At 35.7% G+C, this 13,248-nt stretch overlaps 2 protein-coding genes across 2 annotated transcripts in view; both read left to right on the top strand.

Moving 5' to 3' along the window:
* LOC128669732 (innexin shaking-B-like) overlaps positions 1-548 on the top strand; it is a 47,099-nt gene extending 46,551 nt beyond the window's left edge. The window contains exons 5-6 of the mRNA XM_053744793.1: positions 26-185; positions 543-548. Coding sequence (XP_053600768.1) covers positions 26-185; positions 543-548 — 166 coding nt within the window. The remainder of the gene's footprint in view (positions 1-25; positions 186-542) is intronic.
* The window catches only part of LOC128670365 (innexin shaking-B-like), a 97,821-nt gene continuing 84,704 nt past the window's right edge, over positions 132-13,248 (top strand). Inside the window, exon 1 of the mRNA XM_053745975.2 lies at positions 132-185. The gene's annotated coding sequence lies outside the window, so the exon portion shown is untranslated. The remainder of the gene's footprint in view (positions 186-13,248) is intronic.

The following is a 13,248-nucleotide window of genomic DNA, read 5'->3' as shown; positions in this document are numbered from 1 at the left end:
TTATTTAGTATATATTTTTCACCAGGGACATACCAGAAGATGTTCTGAACACCTACTGCTGGATCCACTCGACGTTCACGGTCGCGGGCGAGGCGGGGGCGTACCCGGGGGTGCGGGGGGCGGGCACCTCCCCCAGGAGGTACGGCAAGTACTACCAATGGGTGGCTTTCACGCTGTTCTTTCAGGTCAGTGGCTTTTTATGTGCTAACATTCTGTGTCCACAAGTTTCTATTGAGTATTACATATCTGGGTAATCTGTAGGCTCTCTAGGCGGTAATAAATATTGTACAGTACACGTTGAAGGGGATAAATGATATACTGCGTCTTTTCTTGAACAAATTCTTATTATTGTGAACAACGGTTTATACAGTTCGCCATTATCGAACTCTATTGTACTTAAAGGCTTTTGCTCTTGAGTTTACATTAAATTTTTCTTGACAATAGCCAGAAAACGTTGTTTTTTAACTTTTATATATGTCAAAGTGCTATTTTATATTTCCGTGTCAAAGATGCTGACAATAAAAAAAAATGCTTTTTTTTAGACATAGCCCATCCTGTTAGTAATACAAAAACTTAAATAATATGTTAGTAATAAACACGATAATTAATATCTCTTGGGCAGCGGTGACCACTTACCATCGGTGACTTGCTAGCTCATTTCCATAAAAATAATATTTCACTGTAAGCCCGTGGTTATAGACATATGATTGATAGACATCCTTGATAGTAGAAATAAAATTATGAAGTATTTTAGAAAAGTAGACTGGATTGTTTAAAATTATTATTATAATAGTCAGGACGCACGTGCTGTGCGCACCACGAGCGCGCGAGTCGCAAGTTATGAGAAGATGGCGTTTTGTCTTTTTTAACAATATCTATGGTCGTAATAAATGAAACTCTTGTGTAGTGGCAATTAAAATGTAAATATATATATTGGAAACCAAAAATACAACTCAACTGTCGGCGGCAATTTTTGCTTGACAGCGAGAAATATTTGAAATTAGAATAACATTGTCAACTTATTTCTCTAATACAATTTTGGTGGCCAGTGCAGTTATTTTATTGTTATTTAAATCCTGGACACTTTTTGGTATTAATTTCAAATAAAAACATTTATTTAGAAATTAGACCTTCACAGGCACTTTGTCAAAATTTATATTAAATAGTAATTTCTCATAAGCTACAAACTTCCTATATCATATTTGATATATTGTAAATCTAATCATTCTACGATTTTTACGTCTTCAATCAATTTGATAACAATCATTTCAAAATTTGAACAGACGTACCAGAATTGCGGTTATAACACTCGCACACTTTCGGAACTACTATAATTGAAACTATGTATATTTTTCTTTAACGAGAAATATCTTTGTCTACATTAGTCCATTTTTAGCGTAGTACCTAATTCCGTAATTTTGAAAGGACCTTAAAAAAATTGCACTCTGGGAGTGCCGCCAAACTATAAATTAACGGTGTGCATTTTTGACGTCTTACGAATTGGGTCCTGACGCGAGTTTAACATCATTACCCATCACAATAAGTGCACAACGCCCCTAAGAAGTTTTCACTTCAAAAACCTTAGAGAAACGTTGAGACTATCTCAGTAAATCCTGAATGCTCCTTCAGCTGCTGCGTTATAGACTATTCATTCGGTAGAATCACTGCCAATAACATATACACTTTTGTGAAGGACACGTCATCAGCTTTTAGCTTAGGCCATCAGTAATCTAGATCCTCTGTGGTTTACGTCCATTGTCCCGTTCGCGACGTCCACCGGTGCAAGTAGGTCGTCATGTGACATTTGTGATGAAACTGAACATGTTTCCCGATTTTTAATGACGTCATCCACAAAACAAATGCTTGATTTCCATTTTAAAAAACTATGTTATAGGATCAATTTAACATTTTGAAAACAATAATGAGATGAAGAAATTCTGGGATCGAGCGGGATGTACCCACGTCCCTGTCTATCCGGGACAGTGTTCTTAACCACTGAGCTATCGAGACTATAATATTTTATCTCTTTCTGTCTCTCTGTCATTAGAGAGTAGCAGATACTCTTAGTAATCAACATACAACCCACTCTTACAAGTAAGAGATTTTGAGTTTTGAGTTTTGAAATTACTCAAGCATCTATTTAAATGGATTTGTTTTATACATCACTTTTGCTTTTAACTTAATTTTGCTAATAATAATGAGATGAAATTTAACATTGTGAGGGATTGGTGTCTGTACTAAGCAGAGCTTGTATCTCCCTCCATATACCAGGCAGGTAGAATTTATGAACTTCTAATTTTTTGACGTGACAACGTCTTAAATTAGGTTGCGTCTGGGAGTCACTTATGAAAAAGTGTAACGCCCGGTAACGTTACGATGAGTCACCGAACGAGAGAGAGGCCCGCCGAATGCCTTGCGTCTCTCTCCCACTCAACTATGATCGGTCTGCCGCGCGCGCAGGAATTAGTTAAGTTTAAGTTTACATGTACAATGTTTTAGTAAACAAAATATATTTCTATAGTTAAAATTTGTGCAATTCTTATTTTCATTCAATTCCTTGTTCCTATTGTGCAATTTAATTATATTCATATCAATAAATATTCTACCGAGAAAAAGACGTTGTCACGTAAAATCTTCGCCCGTAAAACCGACTTTACAGGCAACCATTTTTTATTGAATTGTGTGTTTCTAGTACTGGCGAATGAGTAATAGTTCAAATAATATTACGGTTTACTGACGTGTAGCCCACCCGTTATCAAGCGGTCCTAGGTTCGATTCCAAGCGCGGGTAAATATTTGTCATTTATCTGCTGATGACCACCATTCGGAGGAGGAAAGCTGGTTTCTTTGGCCACATACAAAGGGGACCCCAGTTTGAATTTCTAAGATTGATTCTTGAAGGCGAAATCCCTGGCAAAAGACCTCCTGGCCGCCCTCGACGAAAGTGGTTTGATGACATAAAGGATTGGACCGGACTTAGATACAACCAACTGAAAATAGCGGCCCAAAGCCGCGAGGGTTTCCGTGTGCTGACCTCCAAACTTCAATTCGAAGATGGCAAGCCAAGATGACGATGATTTATCTGCGTCTTTGCGTTAATGTCCATCGGGCCCCAACCTGTAGAAAACATCGGAGCGCAACGGAGCCGCAACGAGCACGCACTGAGCAGGAAATGGCTCTAAAGGAAAGTATTTTTTATTTAAGAATTTTGATCGGATGATCTTGTAATATGAATCCGGATCCAAATCGACTCACAAGAGGGATTTTAAAGTGATCCCATTGAAATTGGTTGCGAATCGCTTTAAAACGAAAGAAATTGAATGTTAGATACTTTAGTGAACTATTCAACGTCTCAACGTCTTCTGTATGAACGAAATGAAAGGAAAAAAAGTCAAATCGACCTATTGCACTGATTTATGACTAGCTTGTGCCCAGAGATTTGTCCGCGTGAACTACGGGACTTTTATCCGGTATGAAAACTCTTCGTAGTGAACACTAGCTACTAAAACAGGAATTGGTTATATTGTGTGGTTAAATCATAAATAAGTAACAAAAAACTTTTTTTGTGATAATATGCGCGTAAAGAAATATCTCGTGTACTTTTTACGCAAACCTTCCCATTATTTATATATATAAAATGACAGACAACGCACAGCCGAAATTAGTGGGTGTAGAAAGCTGAAATTTGGTGTGTAGGTTCCTAGGACAGTGAGACGAGAAGATTTCCTGAAATTCTCACGAAAACGGATTTTTACTCACATACGAATTTGTGGACAAATAAATAACTTAAATTTAATATTTATAAATTACAATTAAGATTACTTAAGACAATCACCCAAAAAAAAAATTATAAATTAAAAATAAATACAAACTTAATGATGCGGACTTATTTACGCATTGTAAAGTTATAAATATATATGATAAAGTTCAAATGGAAATTGTGTGTGAAAACCTAAAAAAAATAAATTCCTTAAAAGTGAAAACTGGAAGCTCGGGTTTACGCAACTTGACATACCTACCTAGATGTACCCTACCTTCAGTTAACAATGTCCACGGTAAAATAATGTGGGAGTGTTTTCTGCCATCTATATTGAATGAATACCCTAACAATATTTGTGAGGAAATAATTAATTTAGAAACCAGTATAACCAAATGTAAATTAATGCTTAAGAACTATATATTAACTGAGTAAATTTGTAATGAGTTGTGACTCGCCTTATTACCACGTATAAACCTATATAGGTTTTTGTTGGTAGTGCTTGTATTTTTCATATAAAATATTGTAACATAAATAAAGAAATAAAAATAAATAAATAAATAAAATAATAATATAATAAATAAATAAATATTAGGACAAACACAGATTGACCTAGCCCCAAAGTAAGTACGAGACTTGTGTTATGGGATACTAACTCTATATATAATACACAAATTAAAATATTTTATACTCTATATATAAATATATATTTTAATTTCGGAATTTCTCGGATCTTCTTTCGGAACAGGATCGGAATAATTCCCCCTTTTCACTCCCCTTTAAGCATGGTATTCACAAAATTTCTTCATTAGTGCTCAAAAACGTTAAAAATCTCGTTACAACGCTACGCACTTTCAGCTGGGTATTTTAAATTAATTCATTAAAGCGAATATAAAAATAATTCTTTTTATGAAAAACTAGCTTTTGCCCGCGGCTTGCTTCTACCGCGTTAATTTCTCTGCGAAGGTGGAACATACACGATTTTGATATAAACTTTGACCCTCTAATTATCATATGATTTTTGAGAAAATTATTAGCTTATATTTGTTTAAACGGGGATCTTTAATTACACGCATACTTAATTTTACCAAAATCGGTCCAGCGGTTTAGCCGTGAAAGCCGTACAACAACAGACAGACTTTCGCATTTACAAATATTATGAATAAAGTAAATCACTAATACACACGTCACAATATACAATTCAAAATTGTTACGCCGTAGCGCGTCGTAGAATGTCGTAGCGCGAACCAAGACCTTTAAGTTTAGTAAGCGAGATTCTTGGTTATATTATGTGCAGTATTCCTTTTTGCATAAACAGCTTTTTAATAATTATTTGATGTTTTATACATATCCATAATTATTAAGAGAAAATATTTTTATTTTTGTTTTTAATGAATAAACTCAAAAACTACTGGGCCGATTTAGATGTAATTTGGCACAGAGATAGACGAAATCTTCAGAAGTGACATAGGCTACGTTTTTATTCCTGTTTTACCCGAGCGAAGCCGGGGCAGGCCGCTAATATTATTATATAAACAATAAAATACAGTTCTTCTTATAATTCTACTTTTTATAACCCGTCATCTGCATTTTTATTTTGCGAGTATACTGGAAAAAAATTATATAGAAATAAGTAGTACAGTCAACAGCACATCAAGTTACTCTGCATGAAACTCTATGGCGTGGTAATAGCAGCGAATTTGTAATGAATTTGGGTTTGCAATGAAATTGACTGTACCTTTGTAAGAAGTTTCCTATTTGCAAGCTATATATTTACACTGTTATGTTGTGTACTTCATCATCATGGGGTGCCATCTTCGAATTGAAGTTTGGTGGTAAGCATACCGGAAATCCTCGCGGCTTTGCGCCGCTATTTTCAGTTGGTTGTATCTAAGTCCGGTCCAATCCTTACGTCATTAAACCACTTACATAACAATAAATAAAGATAAACCAGTTTCCAAAGTTAACCAGTTGACGTTTTAGCTAGATAAACTGGTCATTAACTGGTCAGTCAACGACCAATAGATCGCGTGGCTGCTATGGCGTGATGGCTAATAGTGAGGCCAATAAAGTAAAGCCGTGATGACCGCGCGAATAATGTTCTGTAAGCGAGAGCTCCAATGGTAGCGACAAGCGGATTTATCTAATGTCGACTCCGGTACAACCTTGGCGAATATGACGTGTATTTTGATATTTTCAGCAATAATTTTGGTAATAGTGACGTGTATTGCTGCTTTTTCCTTGTGATAAATAAAAAAAACTCACAACTATTCAATGTAAGGTACATTGCGTTGTTGTATGTGTTTTAACGCGTATTGTAGCGCAGCTAGGATGTTTGCTATGTTTGATAACTTTTATGCAACTGAGTGCTAAGATGGACTGTCCTTGATGGCATGGATAGGAGTTCATTTTGGCATCAACAGGACAAGTTACAAATTGTCACGTAGATGTAAGTCCTAACATAAATTCAAATTCAAATCATTTATTCAGAAATTAGACCTTCACAGGCACTTTTTCTCGTCAATTTTTATATTTATAGTTATTTCTCATAAGCTACGAGTACAAACTACTGGCATTTCGGAACGACCACTGCTGAGAAGAAATGCTGAAAGAAACTCATTTGAATAGTATTGGTCCCTATTATGCCGGATCCGGAAATGCCAGTAGTTTGTAGCTTGTGAGAAATAACTATAAATATAAAAATTGATGAGAATTTTCATCGACCATCACTTGCTTCAGATGAAGGAAAACATCGTGAGGAAACCTGCACACTGGTTGATTATTAACTTTTGTGTGAAATGGAGAAGGCAATGGCAAACCACTCCATTACTAATATCAAGAAAGACTATGAAGGTCGCCATGCGCTGTCAACAAGACCACAGCCTTACCACAAAGCGCCGCTAAGTGATTGCTTAGCTAACACTTGTCCTGGCGATCCGTCTAAATTTGATTCCTATTAGCCCCGATACTTAATAATCATTTTGGAGATATGAACAAAGGGTTGTTTGTGATAAATAACTAAGAAATGTCAAATCATACCTATGATACATAGAGTGGATTGTACAACTCAACTTTGACGTTAACTTTAACCTGTGCAGAAAAATGCAATTAGTGCGCAATTTTGTCAACGTAAAAGTTGATTGCTGCAACTCACTTTTAATAAACTGTAGGTACCATTTACTTTTATGATTTGATGTTTTTGTATAGTCAGGTGCAGATACAGAATCGCGCCTTTTTGTCATACGGAAGCCAAGAGCCACGAGACAATCACGTCTACTGTACTAGAAGCGTGAAAGAATATCTGCTTTAAATTATAATAGATAGTTAATCCAACGTTTGTAAAAAAATGTTCATGATATGCATTTAGGGAATTAGGTTAAATATTTTGACTAAATTATTATTACATTCATTGGCATTTGGCATTATTTTAAAAGCACTGTTCGACATTTACTGATTTACATCCTGAAGTTTGATTGATAACTAATTCGCATTGATAAACTTGAAAGAAAGACGAAAGAAAAAAACGTTTATTTGCTCAAACATATTAGTACATACAGCACAGTACAAATAATAACAAATGTAATGCTTGAGACAAAACGGTCTCCGCTCAATCCGGGTGCATGTACTAACACCCAACTAACAAACATTTTTGTGACAACCAATGTGAATCTGTACATGAAAGCAAGGAATAATTGAAGAAAATACATACATAGGTCGGTCTGCATGGGCACCTCACTGAACTTATTCTTAATAATTTCAACCACAAAACAGCACTGTTTACACTTTTTTTTAGATAATATGTGTGAGCGTCTGAAAATAACATTTTGTATACTTTTTTTATTGTTCAACGTAAAAAGTATAATTTAGTGAAAAAAAGTATAAATACAGTTTTCAGCAGTATAGTTGGGAGACGCAGAGTAGACAACGCGCGTGTGACACCCCTGGCGTTGATAGACTGTGGTCACCACTTGCCATCAGGTGGGCTGCTTGCCTACTTACCCGCTTGGTATAAACAAAGCTTGTAATGCGGAATTGAGATTCAATAAGTAATGTAGACACACAGAATGAACTACTTTTAATACTTTTTTATGTTTATTGTAAACATGGTAATAAATAAAATACCATATAGTTTATTGTAAATCTTTACCATTTAATTTATTGAAATAAATAATTAATTTATTACTTACAGAATTTGGTGTAGACAACATCTTTCATCTTTGTATAATTTTGTTACACAGACGATGGAGCTAATATGTAATGTTTTTTTTTTAAATTTCGTGGCTCCATCGTTCGCTAGAACGATGATTTTGCCAACGTCAAGGTTGAAATTGACACGGAATATAAATAATATGTTATAATGATATTATAAACACGGATCAGTGTGTAACCTAAAATATATAAGTATATTACACACACACACACACACACACACACACACGCGCGCACGCGCGCGCGCAAACCAACGCACACACACTTATAATTAATTTTTTAACGTTAATAAGTGATGTATATAATCCTAAGTTATATATAAAAAAAAAATTGCTCTTGATATTTCGCGCCGAATATCAGAATGTCATTTTGGCGCAATATCGGTAAAATGGCCGAGATTCTGTCCACACAGGCATAGAAGTTGCCAAGGCTTAGCCGCTTCATCAAAACACTGAATTCACTGCCAACTTTATTGATACGTATTCACTATTGAAGTCCCATTTTCGATTTGTCGGCCGTTAGGTTAGTATAGTTCCTGTAGGAACCTTTTTCAAGAACTAGTTACATGTTATCTAGATTTTAGGACGTATTTAATAAGAGATGAGTATAATAAATGCGTTTATTGTCATTACTAGCTTTTGCCCGCGGCTTCGCCCGCGTGATTTTCCCATGGGTACAGTTATTTTTTTCGGGATGAAAGAAGATTGGTTCAGTAGATAAGGCGTGATGAGTTAACAACAAATGTACACGCATTTATAATACTAGTTAAGGTGCTCCTACACTTCTTCATAGTCGTATTCCTCATGGCTGAGGGTCGTGGTCATTATGTGGAATGAAACACACATAACGACTTTCTTGGCACTATTAATAGAGTGGTTTGCCATTGCCTTCTCCATTTCACACACAATTTGATAATCAACCAGAGTGCTGGTTTCCTCACGATGTTTACATTCACCGAAAGCAAATGGTGGTCGATGAAAACTGCTACACATGAGTCAGATTTGTATACAAACTCATGTGGCACGAGTAGGATTCGAACCTAGGACCTTTCGGTTCACAGGCGGGCGTCTTAACCATTACACCACCACCAAGTTATGTATGTTACAAAATGTTATATAAGCTTGCTCTCTTTGACAAACAATGTGCTAAAAAAAGAGACAACAAATGTTTTCATTTCGTAACACGCTGTGTTCCAGCACCTTGAGGATAAAACTCCACATGAAGTCCCCGAGATTGTCGTGTATAAACAAACATAACAAAACTCCAGGAATCAAATCGGTGCGCGGTGTATGAACCCGTTTCGTTTTACACTCGGAAGGAAATGTTACGCAAAATGAAACAACATAGAGGTAATAAGAAACACTGGTTTAAACATCAGTTTAAATTGTCTGGACTTACGCTTTGCACCTGAAGAAGAAACCAGTAAAACGCTCACTTGTCAGTCGCACATTTTTTTTACGTTACACTTTATTTTTACGTTAAAAGAAAAGTCAAAAAATATTTATTCAAAACAGGGGAGCGAAGCCCCGGGGCGCAGCTACCCCGGGGCTTCGCTCCCCTGGTAATTTCGGGATAAAAATACTCTATGCGTTGTTACAAGTTATAAACCCTTGTACCAAATTTCATAACAATCCGTCCAGTAGATTTCGCGTGAAAGAGCACCAAACATACATAGATAAATAATAAATAAATATATTAGGACAATTTGTCCTAATATTTGCAATAAAATAAAGCCTAATAACACAGATTGAGCTAGCCCCAAAGTAAGTTCGAGACTTGTGTTATGGGATACTAACTCAACGATACCATATTCTATAACAAATGCATATATAAATAAACATCTAAGACCCGGGTCAGTCAGAAAAGGATCATTTTCCATCATGAGCCGACCCCGGCACGTCTCGGTTCCGAGGCAAGCACTTTTACACTGCGCCACTGAGGTTGTCAAAACCCATACATACACACACACATCCTCACAAACCTCAACTTGTTGTAGTAACAAGTTGAGGTATAACTCATAACAAGTTGTACCTCAACTTGTTATGAGTTGAAAAAAGAATATTTCTATATTAATTATCTGACTCAGTACAAACTCTAGATGTTTCCAGAAGAACGTGTGGTTAAATAGGATCACTTCATTCTCTCATGGATGTCCTATGAGGCGACTACGGAACACGGAAGCCTTGGCAGCTCAAAGGCAACCAATAGCGGTTTTTGTGCACCGACCTTCGGCTTCGTGGCCTCATAACCCAGGAAGTAACCGATAAGAAAGATAAGACACCTCGTTCTCATTATATATCGGTTAAAAACACTGGCTTATACCCGTCTTCTTGAGGCTGGATTGATGAGACGAAGTTATCTCTAAATAATGCTGCCAACAAAAGTAAAGGTTACGAATGACACGCGCTATCTATAAAACACTAACTCTATGTGAACAAAAGTGCGGTGATACGACTCGCTCTACTTCACGGGGACACGCCAATTTGTGTTGACCGACAGCCGAAAAGGGAAGCTCGTGTTTCGCATGTATTTGTAAACACATGCGTATGAAACGCGACATTTTGACGTTAACGTCCGTTCTTCTCCTGCGCTTTGGAGTCGGCGGACTTGATGTTAAGTAAATTTTTGACGTCAGTGTGTAATGTCGTGAATATTATTTTGTAAGTTGAAAAACGCATTTAGGATTGAAACATTACCGGATTTATCCTTGGCTATGACGCCTCTAGGACACAGGTTCGATTAATAATTTACTTATAAAATTTTGAAGAACTAGCGGCTTCGCTCCCGTGGGAATTTCGGGATAAAAGCTACCTTATGTGTTATCCCAGGTTATATTCTTCCAGTGTCAAAGAGTAACAAACATACATACATGCGCGCATCCTCACAAACTTTTGCATTTATAATATTAATTTGATTTGGCTGCGATTTTAGGGCGTACCTGCAAATTCTGTATTGCATTATTTAATTATGAATTGAATGCTTTTCAAAACACTTCACCCGATTATCTTCTATTGCAACACACTGCGTTTTAGTGCAACATTTCCGTTGCACCATCTTGTGCGGTGTTCACACACTTCAATCGAACATCAAGACGACCACAGAATTTTTCGTGTTAATATCATAGCTATGTGGTGGTTCTGAAGCTTTTTGATTATCTTAATAAATGGCTAAAATTTATGTTGAAGCGTTGGTGATACAGTGTGTTAACGCCTGTGAAACGAAAGATCCCAGGTTCGAATCATACTCGAGTTATATAACAATCTGATCCGTGTGTGGTAGCTTTTTTTTCCATCACAACTAGATTTTTAAGGAAAACATTGTGAGGAAATTATTTTTATTTATAATTTTTTAAAGGTAAATTGATAGTAAAATGATAATAAATTATACACGAAAAGCTTTTTATGGAATCACTCTTAACTATTGAAAAAACTAGCATCAAAATTGGTTGCGTATTTTTAATGATCTAAGCATGTATGCTTGATCATGTCCGTATGTATAGGGACAGACAGCGGGAAGGGTCTTTGTTTTATAGTATGTAGTACCTACTAGTAATAATACCAATGTATAGGTTTCTGAGGCATTTCAATTATAATGATGTCATATATGTTATGAATTTAAATAAATCTGCACCGGTCACAATGCATGCAATATTATGAGTTTCATTAATACAGTGAGCAAATTAACAGTGTATATTCGTTGGGTGAAATTTTGTGTTCACTGTATCGGATAAAATTAATAAATTGTTGTGTTTTGCGGGCGACGAATGTGAGTCAACGTGTGATAATATTGTGTTTCTCTAAGAAAATCTTGTAAGTGCCAATTTTTTCTTACTAAATACTTTAAAAGGATACATATTGTGTACCGTTGTATTTAGCTAATTAAATAAATAAATAATTAGGAAACAAATGTCTGGCTATGCCATTTGCGGTTTTGGCAGAAGGGGTACTTACTGTACTGGCTTGATATAGTCAAGGATGATATGCGTGACAATGGTTTGACAACTAGGGATGTCGACGACCGTGCCTAGTGGAGACGGAAAAGTAAGAAAGCGGACTCTGGGCTTCTATTTTCAACGGCTGAGTAAGAAACCAATAAAACGCTCACATGAGAAAGAGATTGTTAGATAAGGCTCAATAGGAAAAGACTGGAAAAATTAAGTTGATTTAACAGAAAAACAATACCTATTTCTTGTTACAAAATAACTCTAATTTTATCGCCTAATGGCTGTAGCGATTTCTGTCATTTTTCATATTTTAAACCATCACATTTGTCAGTCTCTGACATCGGCGTGACAGGTTATGGCAGCGCTCATACAGAATTTCAGTTAAATAAATATGCCATTGATTGCACACCACAGATATAAGAACAATACAATCTTATATCTGTGTTGTACACGTATTATAGCTATATATTCTTTTATGTTTGATATTGCTCTAAGCGAACCGTTCTGTTGGGAATAGATTCATTGTCTGTGTATAAAATAACAATGTACGAATTCATTCACAGTATGAAATGATACACAATTATCAAACAGGTACATATCACTTTAATTAATCACTTTTCTTTATAGTAACATTTTGTAATTTTTTGTTGTCATTAAAATATAATTGTAACGCTTTTTGACAAACATTTGTGATGTCACTTCTTCCCAAACACTATAATATTTTTTATTTTGGAAAGTATCCGATTACACTCGATGGCAACTATCACGGGCCAAACACTGGTACTTTGGCTAAGAGTTTGAGGGTTTAAATGTGTTTTGATGAAATTGTGTTGTCAAACAGTGTGGTCTATTCTGTTCTATGAACAGTTATTTAGAAGTAAAGTTGTTTAAAATGTATGTCGGTTAAAAATTCAGTGGTCAATCACGGGAATAATAACAATTCTCGTGACATTGACAAGGCTCTGTCTATCTATAAAAACAACATCTGTAAATCTATGAACAAGTTTATTTGTTAAAAAACCCCGACTTTCAATATTAATTTCGCTACAACTTTTATTTATTTATTTTTATTTATTTATTTATTCAGTACGTACACTAGCATTAGAAGACTGCAAGACAATAGCGTATTTAATTAATTTAATCTATGACCTTAACTAATTTAATTATAACATAAAACATACAAAGTTACCCTTGTGAATTCAGCCCAGAATTTTGAACGGCTGAACCGATTTTGATCGAAAATATATAAGCGGTGGTTGCATAAAAATTAGCTATCAAATAAAAAAAAAACGCATCCAAATCGGTTCACCCCTTGATGAGCTGCCGTGCCATGTGCACAG

This window comes from Plodia interpunctella, chromosome 5 (assembly GCF_027563975.2).
Source record: "Plodia interpunctella isolate USDA-ARS_2022_Savannah chromosome 5, ilPloInte3.2, whole genome shotgun sequence".
NCBI classification, from domain to species: domain Eukaryota; kingdom Metazoa; phylum Arthropoda; class Insecta; order Lepidoptera; family Pyralidae; genus Plodia; species Plodia interpunctella.
Note: the sequence above shows the minus strand (reverse complement) of the source record. Positions and strands in the feature narration are given on the sequence as shown.